Here is a 21,128-nt window from a genome sequence, read left to right as displayed (position 1 = left end):
GAATATTAAAAAAATAAATCAGATCCTTGCAGTCTGCAGGGCTTTTATGAACCACAACTAAAAACTATATATATTTTAATGAATATATTTCAGTCATATCTTTGAATATCCAGATGTTGCTCTTTTAAAGTAATTATATAGATTATAGCAAAAAATGCTTGCCTATTGGGATTTCCTTTTTAGCCTTTTATGGATGAAGGCTGCTCACTGCAGAGCTGTTTATATGCGGGGGGCTGAATTAAAGCACTTGGGCAGTTCTGAAGATAGAGATAGACAAGTAACAAGAAACATAAAGGATTTTTGCAATCAATTGACAACAAACTACTGATAGGGAATTCCTATTTACACAGGCAGGGAAAAAGCCACAAGGGAGTGTTTTATCTCTACAATCTGGATAAGTTTAAAAAAAGAAGAAATTTTTAAAAGTACTTCATATTTGTTTATTTGTTAAAGAGATAACGAATTATAAATAATATTGTTCCTTCTTTTTATTTAGATTGATTTTCATGGTTCATATTCACAAGCTCATTCTACTGGTGATTTTGGTAATTTATGTACTTATAAATCCTAGAAAACTCTCCCCAAATTTCCTTTGAATGTCTCAAGGTTATGAGACTCTGGAGATGGCATTCTCTAATTTTATTTGAAAAGTATGTGTATGTGAGTGTCGTTGTTACAGTACATATGAATCATAGGCATTCTCCATTTTGGTTTCCACTGTCTCTAGAACAACTTGATATTTAATATATATATATCAGCTGCTGTTTTCCATTTGTGATATATTCACACTAGATATATTTTAATGGACTATAAATTATGGTCTATTACATTATATTATATTATATATTATATTATATTATATTATATTATATTATATTATATTATATTATATTATATTATATTATATTATATTATATTATATTATATTATATTATATATATTATATTATATTATATTATATTATATTATATTATATTATAGGTAGAACTTTATATTATCCACAAGTCTGCTTATAACCAGTGTGATTTTCTAAAATTGTAGATTCCCATGATATATCACAAGGTTTTTATGAAGTTTCTTTGAGTTTCATGAGCCATCTGATCCTTGTTGCCCAAGGGCTGACATTTCAAAAACTATCACTGGCATTCCAGTTGCTTTGATATTGTCCCATTATGGCTATAAAGCATGTGTTGCAATGTGTAAGAGAGAGGGGAAAAAACCCCAACCCATATAGAAGGGCTACCAATCTTACAGGAAAAGCCCATGCGACCTATCCAATATTACTGCAGTGCTCACAATATGTCATATCTGTTTGGGCTTCATTCAGACATGAATGGTTGTCCTGTGAAGATTTTGTTAGGCTAAATCACAGGATATAAGGCAGTGGTGGCGAACCTATGGCATGCGTGCCAGAGGCGGCACTCAGAGCCCTCTCTGTGGACACACACGCCATCACCCCAGCCCCACCTCCCCAGCAGCCCCCCCCCGAGAAGAATTGCCCCAAGCAGCCAAGGACATGGTAGCCGGGCATCGGGGAAAAGACACTGCACTCGTGCCCCGTCACGTGCAGATGATGCTGTGGGGTGTGGGCAGAGGGCGCTGCTGGGCTGCCTCGGCAATCTGCGGCGGGCCGTGGAGGCGCTGGGTGACCCTGTGGGTGGGTGGGGGGTGGAATGGGGGGCAGTTTTTGGGCACTCAGTCTCTAAAAGGTTCACCGTCACTCATATAAGGGATTATATTCATCATAAAACTTCAACATGAAGCTACATCTTTTGTTGTTGTTAAATAAATTGATGACATACACTCCTTTCATTCTAATTTTAGGGGGAGATGTGTTAAGCCAATATGAACTTGATTTTGATTATTTGAAAGCAAGCTGGTAAGAGCCACAAATGCGATCATTGATGTTTGATGCATATGGACATTGATATACACACTCATATAGTGTTGCAAATTGCAGAGGGAGGATGAGAAACAGTTACTGAAATCTATTATTTTTTTCCTCTCAGCTAGTCAGGTCCTCAAGAACCATTGTGAATTAGACTCTAATGTTGTACTGGATGAAGGAGATCAAGGGTAACTTGTTTAGTTTGGTAGAGGTCTACAACCTTATATAATGATAGATGGATCTTACTAGCATCTAAGTAAGAGGGTTCACTTAATATAACCCTCATTTCTAGTAATGGTATCCATACTTCAATTACGTTCTGCCCTGATTACTTCAATTCACTCTGTATAGGATTGCCTTTACAAAGATGCAGTTGGTACAGATTGTGGCAACTAGGCTACTAACCATTGTCGGATACACAAAGAACATATGAAACTTGTATTTCTGAGAATTCTTACACCGTTTGCCAATTGCTTATTTCAATTCAGTTTTACTTTTACTAATTTTTGAAGCCATAATCATAGGTTGTTGAATGTTTCTATTTTAAAAAAATGGGAGAGCAGGGGAAGAATTTGAACAGTTTAAGAGATCAGACCATACTGTATTTACATCCAAAAAAATAAAGCCAATAAATTGGGCATAGTGATGTGCAGTTTAAGTGTCTAGTTTAACTCTGAGTACTGCACTATAGAGTGGAGTTATTGCCTATATTAGTTCTTTTTGATTTATATTTGTTTGTTAGATTTCTATTCAACCTTTCCTCCTTGATCTTAAATTCCTAGTCCTGGAGAAATCAAGAATTTAGTCTGAGATTTTTGGAATACAAAACCTGTTCTCTACAGCAGTGTTTCTCAACCTTGGCCACTTGAAGAAGTGCAGACTTCAACTCCCAGAATTCTCCAACCCGTTTGCTGGCTAGAGAATACTGGGAGTTGAAGTCCACACCTCTTCACATGGCCACAGTTGAGAAACACCGTTCTATAGTATATCTAAGCTGCATCATTTTACCAGTTACATAATACATATGGTTTGATTAGTGTTTGATTTATATAATATTACCAATATTTAAAAAGGAATCTAGAAAAGGAGGGAAAGAATGTGTTTAGATAATTTATAATACCATTTTTACCAGTGCATTTTTGTGGCTTCAATCAAAGTTCTGATATTAATACTTTTAGGTATGTACCTGTTAAAGATTTACTGTCAATCTATGAGGATTATTATGGAAAGGAGGTAATAACTCAAAATACAATTGTTGACTGCACATATCTGCAACTCCTTGATCTGTAAGTCAGAGTAAAAGTTAACACATTTTAAAACAAATGAGGAGAGTTTGTTAATTACTGATGGGTTGTCAAGTAGGGGTTGAAGAAACACTTGTATATGGTGAAAGTTGGAGAAGATCAGGTATAAAAAATGGGAAATCTTACCATGGGCATGTTTTTATATTTTGAGAGCGGGTCTTCAGTACGGTAGATGGACTAGTAGGATGATAAATAGTTTGGTAATTTTATCTGATAAAATACATCTAAGAGCTTAAATAAACTATGAAACGTGTACAGGCGTCTTTGATTTACGACCACAATTGGGACTGAAATTTTGGTTGCTAAACTATGTGGTCATAAGTGAGTCATCACCTGACCAACCTCTATTTTATGACCATTTTTCCTCCAGTTGTTAAGCGAATCATGCAGTTATTAAGTCAATCATGCAATCAATCAAATCCAACATCCCTCATAAACTTTGCTTGTTGGAAGCCAGCTGGTTGCAAATCACGATCATGAACCTGGGACAATGCAACCATTATAAATGTGACCTGGTTGGCAAGCACCCAAATTGTGAATATGTGACCTTGAGAGTGGACCAGCAGTCGTAACTTTGAGGACTGTCATTGGTTGTTGTTTTTTCAGCATCATTATATTTCCAAACTGTCATTAAATGAATAGTCGTAAGTTGGGGATTATTGGTAGTGAAATAAAATATGTTCATATAAAGATAAGTGGCTAGAACAAAGGGGGAGTCTCTTCCCCAGAGAAATTCAGCTTATAGTTTGATTTTTTTGTTTCAGTTTAAGAACATAAATTGTCTTAGGATAATGGCTGTTGTATCTTTTCATTATCTCTTTCCTGGGCTATTCATTAAGGTGTTTTATTGCTTTTATTGTTTCAGTAGTTTTGCTGGTTATTTAATCTTTAAAATAATGCATAACCAGGCAACTGTGATTATTGGTTGTAGTCGAACGCAAACAATATACATACAATATATATTGTATATGACAGCCACTGTACAGAAAATGCCTTTAAAGTTGCCAACTGTATATTGTTCCTGTTAAATAGGGTGGACTATATAGGGACGCGGTGGCTCAGTGGGTTAGGATGCTGAGCTTGTTGATCAGATGGCTGGCAGTTTGGTGGGTCGAATCCCGAGTGCCGCGTAACAGAGTTGAGTGCCTGTTACTCGTCCCAGCTTCTGCCAACCTAGCAGTTCGAAAGCATGTAAAAATGCAAGTATAAAAATAGGGACCACTACGGTGGGAAGGTAACAGCGTTCCGTGCGCCTTTGGCATCTAGTCATGCCAGCCACATGACCACGGAGACGTCCTCGGACAAGCGCTGGCTCTTTGGCTTTGAAACGGAGATGAGCACCGGCCCCTAGAGTTGGAAACGACTAGCACGCAAGTGCGGGGGAACCTTTACCTTACCTTTATGTTTATTTAAATATCTTCATTTTACGAGAGAGTCCACAGTATGAGTTTGAAGTCAAGTGTCAGAGAGATGAGGAAGTATTTTAACATTTCTAGGTCTGTCAGCAACCATTGCTTCCCTAGTAAACATTTATAATGCACTAGCTTCAATAAACTATAATGAATAGTAACGATAGTATTTTTGGTATATAGGTATAATGCTAATTTGTGGCTAATCAGAACAAAGGAAGGAAAAGAGGGAGAAGAAAGCGGGCAGGAAAAAATAAGAGTATGACACTTGTAATTTACCTCATAATGACCTGTACTTCATTCAGAACACTTTAATAGGCATTGGCTCATTATGTTCCTGATAATAAACATTACTAGCAGTCATTTAAATAATATATAAATTTTATGAGTTTCAAAATATCCATTGTGTCTTTTTGGTATTGTTAAAGGCAATATACAAAACTTGGTCTTCAAGAAGCATTTTTTTCTGCATTGAAAAGTTCTATAATGATAGTAAATTATAAATAATTGCTTCCATAGCTATGGCGAGATCATCGCTGTTGCCAATGTAAGTATATACGGTACTTAAGAAATTTGTTGGATGTGAATGTTGAAATATCCAACTTACTAATTAAATTGCATCTTATTCTTCACAGCTTTATCCCATATATGCCAATAAATCCCCATTTTTAGTGGACAAGTTCTATGACTATTTCCTTGGTGGAGTGGATGATATGGCATTTTCATCAAATAATATTTTACAGTTAACCAGTTGGATGTTAAACTATGGGACTAGGTGAGGTAATTGTTAATAATTCCAAATGATCATCCTGCAAAAAAACATACTGTTTCAAAAAAAGAAATTCTACCTGGAAAAATGCATTTTTCTTCAAAAGCTTGATTCAACCAAACTGTGATTCAGAATGTGGACAGCATAGAATGTGTATTTCATTGCTGCTTGTTAAGATTTATCTTTAATTTTAACTTGTAGAGCATTATTAATAAGCTAAAACTACAGATCTTATTCCAGCTTTCCCTTGCTTTACAGATCTGTGAAGGTCATAAATGCATGGATTGGTTGTAAAGTTACTTCGTCATCATTGTTGTAACCGAATGATCACTAAATGAAACAGTCACTAAATGAGGACTATCTGTAGGGGAAGTTGTGGGCATGCTAAAAAATGAAATGTATTAAATACAATTAATCTATTAATGTTTTCTTCAGTGGCTGCTTTATTCCTGAGAATCCTTTGTTTATACGGTGTGAAGATGAACAGAGAAACTTTTCTGTGTGAGTATATTAATTAGTCTAATTTAACTAGTGGTATGAATTAACTCCAAGATTTATATTATTTTTTAATGTGGGAAATTAAGACCACATAGCTTTATTTTCTGGCCATGACTTGGCAACAAAGAGAAGTACCCATAGCTATGCAAAACCCAATAACACTTCTCTGTTCATTTTTGGAACTACTTTCAAAACATCACTATTCCAATGCAGTTGTTCTTTAGGGATATGTGATACATTTATGCCAATCCTGGTTTCATTTCAAATTATTGTATTTTTCTGCCTTCAAACAAGATGTATTTAAGGCAATCTTGGAAATGCACAGCAGAAAATAGATGTTGCTGAGATATTATTTTATTTATGCAATTTATCCACCACCTCAGTCCAAAATGGTCTCTAGGTGGTTTACAAATATTTGTAATATTAGTAATAGACAAAATGTCAGTAGTATTTTAATAAACATAATATAAATACAGCATTTCATTAAAATTTGCATTAAGCTAATATTGATGCCAGTGATTCCATAACTTATGCAAAGTCATCAGTATTTATTTATTTATTTATTTATTTATTTATTTATTTATTTATTTATTTGATTTGTATACCGCCCTTCTCCCCAAGGACTCAGGGCGGTGAACAGTGACATAAATATCAAAATGCACAAATACAGAAATTGAAAACAAATTAAAAAATTATATGGCTGCCCATTCACTCCAAATGGTTTAAATAAAGGGATGGTATAAACTTTATAAACAATGGTTGTCATTTTAAAAAAAACATTAAAATACTAAAGTCCCCCGTGTGAAAAACTACAGAGACAACAAGGGAATGAGTATTTAAATTAAATACAAACTTGATTCAGAATTATTTAAGAGCAATCACAGTCTCAGTTCAGAAAAACAGGAAAACCTTTTGTTATTTTGTAACTAAAACATTTGAATTTTTCATTCATTCATATATTTTTGCTGTCTGCAATGTGAATTTATCTTCCTATACAGAAACTTTCTACTTATCGTATCTTATTTCAATAGGTTTAAAGAATCCAGAACTCTGTACCACAGGAAGATAAGTTCTGAAGTAGTCAAATCACTTGAAAAGAATATCAGTTATACAGAAAGAGGAGTTTATTTAAAAGTTCCCCATTGGACAATGGTAATTTCTTTTGGGTCTAAACATTAATGGCAAGAACCAAATATATGATTGTAGTTTAGACATTAATTGCTGGAGATCTGCAGGATTGGACATCTTTTGTTTGTTTAATTCTTTAAATATGATTCTTTAAATAATACCCTAGCTCAGTGGTATGTACAAGGGAGATCAAAAAAGGCACAGTGGTGATTGTAGCAGAATGATCAAACCCTTCCACAATTGCATATACTGTACGTGTGGCATTGGCATACATGCAGAATGGCCTGGACTTTAATTTTGATGTAAAGTTTTATTCTTCTGTAAATGTAGAATTTGTTCTGACTCTAAAATTGCAGCTTTCGAGTGTAGTTGGGCAAGATTTGCTGGATGGATTCAGAAAAGGGAGAGAAATGAAAGTTGATGATGGGGGAAAAGAGAAAGGGGCCATGCAGAAAGTGAAGCAGTTTATCCTTGCTGAGAAATTTGGTAGCTTTGTGTAATCCTCACCAGTTTTTGAGTTGTCCCCCAGGCTTTTCTCAGCAACTCTATTGCCTACAAAATGAAACTGGGAATCTGAGGAGGTCTAAGAATCAGATTAGAGCCACGTTTTCTTCCATTAATAGGAGTATACTCTAAGCAGTGTTTTACTCAAGGATGGACTACTTGGTGTTTCTTGAGGACAGGAATGTACATGTTCCTCAGCCTGTCCAGACCCACTGTGAAGGCAGACTCTGCCTGCAATTTGTTGCTCCAGTGCAAATGTGATAGTTTCCCATTGCTGCTCAGACAAGCTAAGTGAAAAGTCAGTGAATAGTTTAGCCATGTATGGGTGTAGGGATGTAGGGAAGCAAGTCTTTCTGGTGCTGGGAAAATTGGTGCCAAAAAGACCCACTTCACTTCTTCTCTTTTTTTTTAATTTTTCTTACCCTCATTGTATATCAGACTAAGTATTGTAGCAATATCTACAACACGAATGAGCACTGTGCTGGTATTTAATTGACAAAATGGACAGCAGATTTTTTTTTTAAAAATTCTTCCTGGGAAACATCTCTAGTTAGCAAACAATTCAAGAAACCATGTGCCATGTGTTGCATTGATATCTTTTATATAGTGAAACAAACACTAATACATCATTAGCTGTGCCAATGTCATGCCAGGCTTCTTCGCTGCAATAATGTCTCTGCAAAATGAGAAATGGACATTTACATCTAATATAAATTGCTACTCCAGCATCCAGCAAGTGGTTACGCTGCTTATTGGACACATCTTGTTTCCCAAAATTATTTACAGTTCCAAAATAGTGACACAACAAGGGGTTCGAGGAAAGTGCTGGCGGTCCCACAGCAACACTCATCTAAATACATCACCAAGCCCAGTGCTTCATATTTCCTGAAAACTCCATATGCAAAACTTGGATCGTGAGTACTGATTTATACATTTGTTTCTGCTATCTTTATAACAGATTATTGCTTCACTGGTTTAGAAATTTTTAATTTAATTTAATTTAATAATATTTATATACCGCCCTTCTCCCTGAGGACTCAGGGCGGTTCACAGGGCAGAATAAAATACTACATACAAACGTTAAAACAAGATTAAATAATTGCCCATATTAAAACAGTTGGAATAAAATTCTAAAACAACAATTTAAAATTAAAACAAAAAATTAAAAAACCCCACCAATCCCCATTAGGCTAGGCCGGCTTGTACAAACAGAAACGTCTTGAGGTCGCGGCGAAAGGAGCGAAGATCGGGCGCCATCCGGAGCTCTACCGGTAGCTGGTTCCACAGCTCCGGAGCGCCCACAGAGAAGGATCTCCCCCTGGGGGCCACCAATCGACATTCCCTGATCGGTGGCACCCTGAGGAGGCCCTCTCTGTGGGAACGCACAGGGCGCAGGGAGCTTGATGCCGGCAGCAGATGTTCCCTAAGGTACTCCGGCCCCATGCCATGAAGGGCTTTAAACACTGTTACCAGTACCTTGAATCTCACCCGGAAGACAACTGGCAACCAATGCAGCTCACGGAGCAGCGGTGTAACGTGGGCGTATCGGGAGACTCCCAACACAACTCTCGCGGCTGCATTCTGTACCAGTTGGAGCTTCCGGGTGGTCCTCAAGGGCAGCCCCATGTAGAGAGCGTTGCAGTAGTCCAGACGAGAGGACACGAGCGCATGAGTGACCGTGCACAAATCATCCCGGCTAAGATAGGGCCGCAACTGGCGCACCAGGCGAACCTGGGCGAAGGCCCCCCTAGTCACAGCTCCTATATGGTCTTCCAAAGTGAGCCGTGAATCTAGGAGGACTCCCAAGTTGCGAGCCCTATCTACGGGGGGTAATAATTCACCCCCCATAGCCAGAGGTGGAACATCCGAATAAACCCGGGATGAAGGTATGCACAGCCACTCAGTCTTGTCGGGGTTGAGTTGGAGTCTGTTCCTCCCCATCCAGACCCGAACCGCCTCCAGGCACCGGGACATCACGTTGAGGGCATCACTGGGGTGGTTTGGGGTCGAAAGGAAAAGTTGGGTATCATCAGCGTACTGATGATACCCAACTCCAAAGCCACGAATGATCTCACCCAGCGGTTTCATGTAGATGTTGAACAGGAGAGGCGAGAGGACCGACCCCTGAGGAACTCCACAAATGAGAGACCTCGCGGTCGACCTCTGCCCTCCTGCCAACACCGACTGCGAACGTCCCCGGAGATAGGAGGAGAACCACTGTAAAACTGTGCCTCCCACTCCCAATCCCCTGAGACGCCGCAGCAAGATACCATGGTCGATGGTATCGAAAGCCGCCGAGAGGTCTAATAGGACTAGAACAGAGGAATATCCCCTGTCCCGAGCCCTCCAGAGATCATTCACCAGCGCGACCAATGCCGTCTCCGTGCTGTGCCCGGGCCTGAAACCCGATTGGTACGGGTCTAGATAATCCGCTTCATCCAGGACCAGAGGGAGCTGATGCGCCACCACACTCTCAACAACCTTCGCAAGGAAGCGAAGGTTGGAGACAGGACGAAAGTTGTTTAATACAGCTGGGTCCAAGGCAGGCTTCTTGAGGAGAGGCCTTACCACCGCCTCTTTCAAGACGGCGGGGAAGCTACCCTCACTCAAAGAAGCCGATATAACTGCCTGGAACCAGCTGCGTGTCCTCTCCCGGGCTGCATAAACCAGCCAGGAAGGGCACGGGTCCAATAAACACGTGGTGGTGCTCAGTCTCCCCATGATCCTGTCCACTTCCTCCGGAGTCACAGAATCAAACTCCTCCCAGGTGATATCGACAAGATCGCCAGTGTCCTGATCGTCAGACTCTGCCCAGTCAGAGTCCAGACCGGTCCGAATCCGAGCGATTTTGTCCGACAGATGTTGGTTAAACTCCTCAGCACGACCCTGCAAGGGATCCTCTCTCACCTCCTGATTTAGGAGGGAGCGAGTCACCCTAAACAGGGCGGCTGGGCGATTATCTGCGGACGCGATAAGGGTGGCGAAGTGGTTAGACCTCGCCTCCCTTATCGCAGCGAGATAAGACCTAATGTAGGTTCTTAGTCGCAATCGGTCGGATTCGGATCGGCTGGACCTCCAACCGCTCTCTAGGCCCCGTCTCCGACGCTTCATCTCCCGAAGCTCCGCAGAGAACCATGGAGCTCGACGGGATCTGCATCGGGTCAGGGGCCGCAGGGGTACAACTCGGTCAAGAGCCTCAGTGGCCGTCCTTTCCCAGGCTTCCACTAAGGCATCTGCCGAGCTGTGAGCAAGGGAGGCAGGTGGGGACCCCAGCGCTGCCTGGAACCTCTGGGGATCCATTAAGCGTCTGGGGCGGTACCATTTAATTGGTTCCAAACACCCACGGCGGGGGGTGGCAAAACGGAAGACCAGCCGCAGGAGATGATGATCGGTCCATGACAGGGGCATAATAATTGGAGAGCCCCCACCAAGATCATCTAACCACCGTCCAGATAAAAAAACTAGGTCAAGGGTGTGGCCTCCCTCATGAGTCGGTCCCGAAATTACTTGCGTCAGGTCCATGGCCGTCATGGAAGCCATGAACTCCCGAGCCAACTCAGATGAACCTCCCAGCGATGGTAGATTGAAGTCCCCCAAAACTATAAGTTTCGGGAACTCAACCACCAGCCCAGAGAGGACATCGAGCAGCTCAGGCAGGGCTGCTGCTGCGTGACTAGGCGAAAGGTACACCAGCAGCAGGCCCAACTGCGCCCCAGGGCCGCATCTCAGAAAGAGAGACTCACACCCGACTATCTGAGGAACAGTGGCCTCCCGCGGACACAAGGTCTCCCTCATAACAACAGCCACACCCCCACCCCTACCCTGAGCCCGAGGCCGGTGCAGCACCCGGAAACCTGGTGGGCAAAGGTCAACCAGAGGAATCCCGCCCTCTGGGCCCAACCAAGTCTCCGTGATGCAAGCCAGGTCCGCCTGCTCACCCTCAACCAGATCACGAACGAGAGGAGCCTTATTAGAGACAGACCTGGCGTTCAAATACACCAGCCGGAGCTCAGGGGGCTGCACACCCTCACTCCCGGGCCCTTGGGGTAGAGCCAGAGGGTCGGAGTGCCCCACCGCTTGTAAGCAGCGGAGAGGCCTTCCCTGAGATCGATACGGCCCTCTGCTCCTACATCTGCTGCCATTCCCTGATGTCGTGGGAATAGGTAGCCCCACGACCAGCCCTGGAGCCCCGGAGGTGACCGACCCCCGCTCCTCCCCCCTGCGATCTCCATCGGCCCTAGCCAGAACAGCGGTGGTTGGATAGCCCCCCTTATCCAAACAACCAAAAGAACCCTCCCGCCTCCCTAACCCCCTAAAAAATTTTGAAAGAAAAATAATCAGGGGCCTCTTATTAGGTCTACGTCGAAGGCCCCAACCCGTGCCCAGCCAACTCTCAGGGTCCCAATAAATGGGCCCTTCCTCGAGGTTATGATCGGCTGGCAAGGCGGGTCGCACCCAGGAGGGGGGAGCACCCCTGAGGGCGCACAAGTCCGTGGAAGAATATTTAAAGGAAGGCATAAATAGCAGTCCGGATCGCAGGCAGTCCATAGATAATAGTCCATGAGGAGGATCTATTCGGAAAGGGAGTCCCAGGCCTCCGTCCAGCCGCTGCCACTCAGCTGGATAAACCCCCCGGGCAGGCCTGCCACCGTCCTCTCACTACGGCCACAGAGCCAATTCTCGGGGGGATGGAAGTCTGGAGCAACCACACTGGGTATGGCCTGCCCCATAGAGCTCTCACCTCTAGGGGCAGCAGTTGTAAATTCGGCCATCCTCTCACAATGGCAATACCCAGAGTTCTCTGTCCTTTGGGGTGTAAGGGCAATGCGCAATTGATTGTGAAAACAGAACAAGCCATCATAGTCAATTCTAATAACAGCCAAGTCCCCCGTTGTCCCGTCATTCCTAGAGATTGTAACTGACCACCAGTCCATAGGCCCTCAGTTCCATAATTATTAGGGCCTTCCAGACTGTGGTCAACAAAGATTGGCTCCCCCAGGTCCATTAAATTCCCCACCGGTCTTCCAAAATCCTTCGAAATGATCCAAGTCCACAAGGCTTCACTGGGCTCCACCGGAATCCACCGGCTAGCCCAGGAACCTTCAGGGCCATCAGAAACAATGGGGGTGCCAACCCATCTGGGATATGCAGAACCAACCGGGGGGCCGGCAAACCGGCCATAACGCCATCGCTGAATCACCGAAGCCGCTGCCGCTGGGCCGCTATGGACACTGCCGCCGCCATCATCGCAGCCACCGTAACGCCGCCAAGGCCGCAGACAATCCGGGGAGAGCCACCGCCACCGCCGATGAAAAAACGGGCCAAAAAGGCCCAGGCGGCAGCAGGACAAACGGTTCGATAAATGCAGGCCAGACCACAATAGTCGATGGTAGAGTGGCCCGAAAATGGCCCGGGAACAGGCCGGGAACAACGCCACCGCCGCCGCCATCGCCGTCGCCATTAGGATGACCCAAAGCGTCGTCGTCGATGCAGGCAAAAAGCAGGCAGAAAGCAGAGGCAGGCCGGTCGAAAAGAAAACAATAGAAAAGGCGGGCCAAACAGCTCGTAACTCATAAACAGCTCCGTCGCCGCCGCCGTAGCACCGCCGCCGCCAGCCGCCGGGAACTCCAAACGCCGCCGCCGAAGAAGCCAAGACCGCCCGACATAGCCGGAAACTCCCGACAACCAGCTGAGCAGCCGAACAGCTGAGCAGATAGCAAGCCGGCAGCCCAGCGAAATGCCGGTCAAACTGATAAAATCTAACCAATGGCAAATTCATCACTGTCACCCTTCCCCCAACCCAGGGCATAAAAAAAAAAGCCCTGAGGGGCTCCTAGGACGCCTATCTTCTCGGACCTGCAGAGCTCAACCTCACACGGCCGCCCGCACGTCCGCCATCTTGAAAAAAAGAAATAACCTTGCCAGAATGTCAGTGAATGAATATCTATGGAGATTTTCAATCTTTTTTTCCTCCTTTCTTTTTTCCTTTCCTTTCTTTCTCAACCACTGGCCTTTGTTGTCTTTTTCCTTTCCCCTTTCGCTTCTCATCCAAGAAGCTTCTTCAGTTCTAGCTAACTGGGTGGGGAATGGGAGGATTTATGTTATTTGCAGTCGGCTGGCTATTACCATACTGAGAGTCGCTGAGGCCATTTGGGGGTTGATCTGTATCCCTCAGATACCCAATGGGTATGGAATCTTCTTGGGACTGCTGTAAATAGGAGATAAGTGGTGTCATACCCTTCCTCCTGTGTTGAGGGAGGGCTGTTCAGTTTTAATATAGCTAGCATCTTTGACTCCTCTTTCAAACCAGTGCTCTTCTCTATCCAGAATGTGAATTTTGCTGTCTTCAGAAGAATGAGCCTTGTCTTTCAGATGGAGATGAATCTTGTCCTAATGAGTTTGTTCTCCTGTGTTGTGGCATGCATTTTTGAAATGGTGGTTTAGTTTCCCCAGTGGTAGAGGCCTACATATTTCTCACTGCATTGCCCTGGACAGACCACATTGCTCTCTCTATTTGTCTCTGGGTGTTTTGTCCTCAGGGTGGGCAAACTTATGTCTTAATGTATTCCTGGGTTTAAAATGTGCATTTATGTTGTGTTTGTTGAAAATCCTCCTAAGCTTTTCTGATATTCCTGCAATGTGTAGAATGACAACGTTGTTCCATTTGTTGTTCTCTTCTTTTCTATCTGTTGTGAAGGTGCTCCAACTGGATCTTTTTATGGATTTGATGAAGGCTCAGTTAGGGTAGCTACAAGTTCTGAGGGCTTCCTTGATGAGTTTTTGTTCCATTCCCCCCAAAAAAAGTAACATTAAAAAAGGAAATTGAAAATGAGATAGATCTGGCAATGTAATAGGCAACTACCAAGAATGGTGTCTGCAAGTCTGTTGGCATTTCTGGGTGCTACGTTGAGTCCCCTGATTTTTCCTTCAGGATTTCTATGGAACTACATCTGTCACTAGAAACTATCCATTTTTTAAAAAAAATCTGCACAGGAAATGTCATACAAATGGACATTGGCACCATTCTCTCATATGCAGGGCTATGACTTCAGCTGACCTAAATCAGGATGGATACGATGACTTGGTGGTTGGGGCACCAGGTTACAGCCAGCTTGGACACATTCAGTTGGGACGTGTCTATATTGTTTATGGCAATGAATCAGGTTTGCCTCATTCCAACCTGGACCTTGATCAAGAAGCAGATGAAATACTAGAAGGCACTAAGGTAACAAAACAAGTCAAACATGGATAATTAAATATGTTTTGTTTTTATTTTTGGATCACTAGTTCCGTTATTATTTTCCCTACTGTAATTGCATCAGTGAGGCTTCTTTTGTAACTAACTGAAACTAGGCTATTGTAAGCCTTTCCTTCTAGATGTGTAGAAACTCTAATAACCAGGATTTCCAGCCACTGTGACCTCTGTATGATCCAAGTCACTTGTAGGGGACAAGGTTGAGGAAAGCTGTACATTAATTGCTACTGAAATCAAATAATTGGGAGACCTAAGTTAGGTTCACAACTGATACTACATTTGGTCATTGTGCTAGGAACATACTTATAAGGATTGACAGTTTAAATAAATTCTATATAGACGGCAAACAAACAAGATGTTGTTCTCTTGGTAACTGTGAATAGAGTTCACTGGTGATTTAAATTAAATTTGTAGTTAGGAATAAAAGAACTCATATTTAAAGGAACAAAATTTTACAGAGTTTAGTGCAGCATCAACCAAATCCATTTTAGCTCTTAAATGCTTCCTACTTAATGAGTTAAATAATTTGTCATAACGTGTTACTATTGAAAAAATAACAATGTCCAATATGTATATTATCTAAATGTGTCTTCTTTTTAAAATAGCTTTGGCTTCATGAAATGTATTTGAGTGCGTGCGTGCACGTAAATGTGTGTATGTCTATGCAATCAATATGTCTGTCTTCTATCTAGCCTTCAGGAAGATTTGGTTCTGCCATAGCAATTTTGGACTTCAATGTGGATGGAATATTGGATCTTGTAATAGGAGCCCCATCAGTAGGAGCCCAGGAACTTAGTTACACGGTAGGCAACTGTAAAATGCTAACATAAAATATAGTTAGTCTGGTGCAGTTGGCCTAGAAAGCAGGAGACTGTGAGTTCCAGGCTTCCCTTAGGCATGCTTTCAATCCCATCCAAGTCTCAAAGTTTTATTGTGAGGAAGTGGGAGCCTTTTGTAGGCTGCTTTTGTATAAATAAAGGTGGGTTATAAAAATAATAATAGTGACCTTGCTAATTAGGCTGCATTTAATGTAGGCTTATATTTTGATTGTCTGAAATAAAAAAAAATAATGGGAACAATTTATTGACCATCTTAGAATTCATCTACATATAGTCCCCCACTTAGCAGCTGCCTTGTTTAGCAACCATTCACAATTACAATGGTGAAGAAAAAGAAACTTTGTGACCAGTCTTTGCATTTGAATAGCGTAGTTGTCCAGAATCTCTTTGTGGTGAGATGGGCAGCAAATAAACGTAATGAGTAAATAATAAATAAATTTGTAACTTTTGTGGGACTGTAAGCAAAGGAAAGCTGAAGTAAGATTGTAAGTAGTTGCGGTTTCTCTTAGTGACCGCTTCACTTAGCAATCAAATTGCTGGTCCCAATTGTGGTTACTGAATGAGGGTTACCTGCATTTTATATTGACCCATATCTTATAGATGAATTGATTAGGTTAATCTGGATTACAAAGGTTTGAGTGGTTTTTGTAGTCCAATCCTTTTATGTGGTTTGCTGCATTTTGACATTGTATCATATTTTAACTCAGCTAATTATGAGAAATGCAGTTTCATGTGAAGATGAAAAGAATAAAGAATAAAAGAATCTATTACAATGTTATATTTTCTTATTTAGGGGTCTGTATACATATTTCTTGGCAACAGAGGAGGAGGTTTCCACAGCCTGCCAAATATTACAATAATTTGTCAAGTAAGTTTGCTGATGAAAAGGCAAAGCATGGAATTCAAATTTAAACCACTTTATTTTTTGCTCAGTCACAAGCATCTTGAAAATTAATTTCCCCGGATATTCAGTGCAATTTTTACTCGGGATGAAAGCACCATTCTTATGTGTCCTTCCTTCAAACACAATCAAAGTACGTGTGAAGGGCACACTCTTCTTTAATGGATACATTTTAAAACATATGTTCAACCATTCAGGAATGGATAGTGCTAATACAGGGCGGAACTTTTGGGATTCTTTTGATAATTAAAGGTAAACTATCCCTCTAATGTGCCTGGTAGTTGCGCTTCAGTATTCAGTAATATTACCTATTCTGTAAATAAATTTTACTGAAGAAGCTGTATTTCAGCAGTTGAGCTGTATATTCTTTTATCTGGGCACCAAATTATTGACAATAGAAGTTGCGGGCGCTTCATCGCCGGAGGTTTTTAAGAAGAGATTGGGCAACCAGTTGTCTGGAAAGATATAGGGTCTCCCGCTTGAGGAGGGGGTTGGACTACTGGAGGCTCTGCAAGGGGCCCTTCCAACTCTGTTATTCTGTTACTTTTGCAGGAAATATATTGTAATCTAGGCTGGTCCCTGCTGACAGCTGATGTTGACAGGAATGGAAATAATGACCTTGTGCTTGGTTCCCCATATGCACCTGCTGGTGGAATACAAAGAGGATTTGTGGCTTCTTTTTATTCTTCCTCTTACAGAAATGGGCAAAGTAAGCTTGTTTGGAAAAGGTGTTTGTTTCCTAAAGTATCCTATATTGGTACTTTCAAATTCTTGCTGAAACATTGTCAGAATAATATGTCTAGATCCTTCTTCAAGTTTTTAAGTAGTACTCACAGAAATGATTCCTAGGCAACATATTTAATGTTAGTTCACATATTAAACTTGGTTAACTAATTTTGTATTAATTTACCCTCATCCAGGCTGAATTGATGCAAGAGATTCATATAGCATCCCATTGTACATATACAGAGTGTACTGGATTCCTTCCTGAAGCAGTTGTCTTCATGGCTTAAAATAGTATTTCTCAGCCTTGGCAACTTTAAGATGTGTGGGCTTCAACTGCCAGAAGCTCTGGAAGTCCACACGTTCTAAAGCTGAAAGGTTGAGAAACTCTGGCTCAGAAAAAGATATTGAGATTCTTTAAAATCTTAAGTCCCTCCCCAAACCGAGCATTATTTATATCCAAATCTTAGCCACTGTACCCAGCCCATTATAGGAGCACTTCAAAATAGATGCATGCGTGCCTGCGCGCACACACACACACACAAAGAGAGAGAGAGAGACAGACAGACAGACAGACAGAGAAATGGGACATTTGTTTATATAAGCAACAGAGATATGCTGCGTTGAACCCTGATATTTATAAGGGGTTTGTAGATCCTCCATCCACAATCACCTCCTCCTATCTCAAATTTCAGGATACAGGTAGTCCTCAACCTACAACTGTTTAGTGACCATTTCAAGTTACAATGACACTGGAAAAAAAGTGACATCACTGTTTTTCATAGGACCATGGTAGCATCCTCATGGTCACATGATCAAAGTTCAGATGCTTGGCAACTGATTAATATTTATGACAGTTGCAGAGTTCCGGGTTCATGCAATTAACTTTTGTGACCTTCTGACAAGCAAAATCAATGGGGAAGCCAGATTCACTTAACAACCGTGTCACTAACTTAACAACTGCAGTGATCCACTTAACAGCTGTGACAAGAAAGGTGGTAAGATGGGGCAAAACTCACTTAACAAATGTCTCGTTAGCAACAGAAGTTTTGGGGTCAATTGTGATCATATGTTGAGGATTACCTGTATTCATTCTGGTGGGAAATTCTCCTATCTGTATTTATTTATCTACATGTATTTAAAGTAATGGTTTGTGCTACACAGAAATATTGAACAAAGCAATGTTCTTGTATGTAATCTGTTTCAAAAACAGAACTTTCGGATCAGCACTAGTTTTCTCCTTATTTCTCAGGCCTGCTGTTTGTATCAGATGCTGACTGGATGGTAAAAGGAGAAACAGATTATGCTTGGTTTGGCTCATCACTCAGCAGTGTCCAGCTCCCAAATAAAATCTTGCTGCTTATTGGAAGTCCTTTTGGGAGAAATTGTACAAGGTGTATGCATTTATTTTTAAGTACATATGTATGTGATTGTATTCTAGGTCAGGGGCGTCAAAATGCTGGCCCACGGGTCAGACACGTCCTCGGGAAGCCACACCCACCCCATTGCCAGAAATGGGGAAAAAGCTCCGATACGTCGCGCGACGTCATGTGATGTTGCGAGTTTGACATGTCTGTTCTAGGCTATCTTCACAACCTATCTTCTGTACTTTCTCACTACAAATATATGCAGCAGATCTACATTTTCTCTAAATGTTGATCTGTTAGATACAAGCAGAGTAATGCTCTAATAATAGACATTTTTTTAAGTATGACCTTATTTTCTGCAGCTGAATCAGAGATATAATTCAAGGCTGCAGGATTATATGCCTTAGCTACAATTCCTAGAAATTTCAAAAGATGACCTCAAATTATAACTTAATGTGTCAGAAGGGGAACATTATTAAATGGATGATCAGAAAATAATCATATTTCAATTAAATATAAACGTATATAAAATAAAACCAATGTCAATTTTACTCTGGCTCTGCCCATGACCTTTAGGAATATTACCCTGGTATTTCCCCATTCAAAGGCTACGCAGAGCCCTTGGAAGAGAATTGGATTGAATTTATTAAATTTATATGCCGCCCTTCTCCCTAAGGTCCACCTTTGATTTAAAGCAAGACTAACCCCACAAAGCCTGAAGCTGTGCCTATCCTAACTAGGTTTTACAACTGATTGTATTGTAGAGCGCATATAGTCCTGCATTAACAGGTATATATTAAGAGCTGCGGTGGTGCAGTGGTTAGTATGCACTATTGCAGACTGATTCTACTCACTGCTGGCAGTTCGATCCTGACTGGCTCAAGGTTGACTCAGTTTTCTGTCCTTCTGAAGTCAGTAAAATAAGGACGCAGATTGTTGGGGACAATATGCTTACCCCGTAAACTGTTTAAAGAGTGCTGTAAAGCACTATGAAGTGGTATATAAGTCTAGGTGCTATTGCTATTGCTATATAATCACCTGCCCACAGTTCTAAATACTGGATATATAATCCATTCATCTGGTTCAAAATATTTTTTTCTGTTAAAGTTGTTCAGTAACTATTTTTCTCCTAAAATAAAATGTTTATCATTTTAAAAGTGTTTGCAACTCATTCGGGATCAAGGCCACGAGTCATTTCCTTGTTACAAGTAGAGCCCAAGGTTAAGTATTTTATTTATTTGAAAGTGAGTTTGCTTTATTTGTCTGTCAAAATTATAACCTGTCTTTGTGAGGAATACAAGTTAAAAACCATACAATAAAACAGATAAAAGAAGGCAATCACTTGGGGGCAAAGGTAACCAACACATTAATGCAACCCTCTCACAAGGCGCATACTCTCAACAGAAAACAGTGTTTATCAAACTTGGCAGCTTTCAGATGTGTGTATTTCAATATCCTGGGGAGCTGGCTGGGGAATTCTGGGGTTGAAGTCCACACATCTGAAAGATGCTAAGGTTGAGAAACACTTGAAGATTGAAAACACTTGAAACGAATCAGATCTTTAAAGCTTGTTTAAAGGACAGATAAGATTGGGGCTCTTCATATCTCTAGGCAAAACGTTACTACAGCGGCAGGCACTGCAACAGACAAGGAATATGTCTTATTAGGTCTCTGTTTTAGGTTTTAAAGATTGAAACTGCAGCATATCCACTCTGTCAAAAGGATAGAGGTAGTTCTTGATGGCTAGACTTCACACCATGAAAGCTTTTATAAGTCACAACCAACACTTTCAATTGCACCTGGAAGTTTACTGATAAACACTATAGAGGTAATTCAAACAATGAAGGTGTTATGTGGGAATAGTGAGATACATTCCTAACTGTCTTCACTGCTGCATTCTAGATCAGCTACAGCTTCCAAGTGGTTTTCAAAGGTAGAGCCATGTAGACCATGTTCCAGCACTCCATGTGTGAGATACTAAGACATGAGTAACTATAATGAGCTCCCAGTCCAGAAAAGGGCAATAATCTGGAGGATAATGGGAATTGTAGTCTATATATTTGGGGATCACTAGTCCAGAAATTGAGATTCTGAAATGAAACTGATATTGATGATGATGATTCTACGGTATGTCTTGCAATTACTATCTTTTTTTAGTATTGTTCAGTGTTTATCCTAATTGTTCTGTTGTTGTTTTTTTACTATAAACATTTTGTATTCTAGCCTAGGCTGTTATTTCTCCGAATACAACAGGCAAGCTGTTGGAATGGTATATGGTTATATCCCACCAAACACCCAAAGCTGGTTCACTTTAAGTGGGGATGATGTAAGTCTTTGTGGTGCCTTTTGAAATAATATAAAAAACAAGAATGAGAAAAATTTTGATTTCATGAGACTAACTATATATATGTGCTCATATTATAACCATGCAGGAAAATGGGAAATTTGGTTCAGCTTTGGCAACCGGTTTCCTTTCCATAGAAGGAATCTCCAAGCAAGTACTGATAGTCGGTGCACCGACACAAGGTATGCAACTTTGAACA

At 41.3% G+C, this 21,128-nt stretch overlaps 1 protein-coding gene across 1 annotated transcript in view; it reads left to right on the top strand.

The window, feature by feature from the left end:
• Positions 1-21,128, top strand: part of GPLD1 (glycosylphosphatidylinositol specific phospholipase D1) — a gene marked incomplete at its 5' end in the record, with an annotated part of 30,718 nt that overhangs the window by 4,697 nt on the left and 4,893 nt on the right. Inside the window, 15 exon segments of the mRNA XM_083359794.1 lie at positions 497-545; positions 1,825-1,879; positions 3,067-3,174; positions 5,121-5,148; positions 5,237-5,376; positions 5,806-5,871; positions 6,900-7,020; positions 8,287-8,414; positions 14,539-14,725; positions 15,448-15,558; positions 16,388-16,462; positions 17,048-17,204; positions 18,471-18,612; positions 20,809-20,911; positions 21,018-21,111. Coding sequence (XP_083215920.1) covers positions 497-545; positions 1,825-1,879; positions 3,067-3,174; positions 5,121-5,148; positions 5,237-5,376; positions 5,806-5,871; positions 6,900-7,020; positions 8,287-8,414; positions 14,539-14,725; positions 15,448-15,558; positions 16,388-16,462; positions 17,048-17,204; positions 18,471-18,612; positions 20,809-20,911; positions 21,018-21,111 — 1,564 coding nt within the window.

This window comes from Vipera ursinii (genome assembly GCF_947247035.1).
Source record: "Vipera ursinii genome assembly, chromosome: 3".
NCBI classification, from domain to species: domain Eukaryota; kingdom Metazoa; phylum Chordata; class Lepidosauria; order Squamata; family Viperidae; genus Vipera; species Vipera ursinii.
Note: the sequence above shows the minus strand (reverse complement) of the source record. Positions and strands in the feature narration are given on the sequence as shown.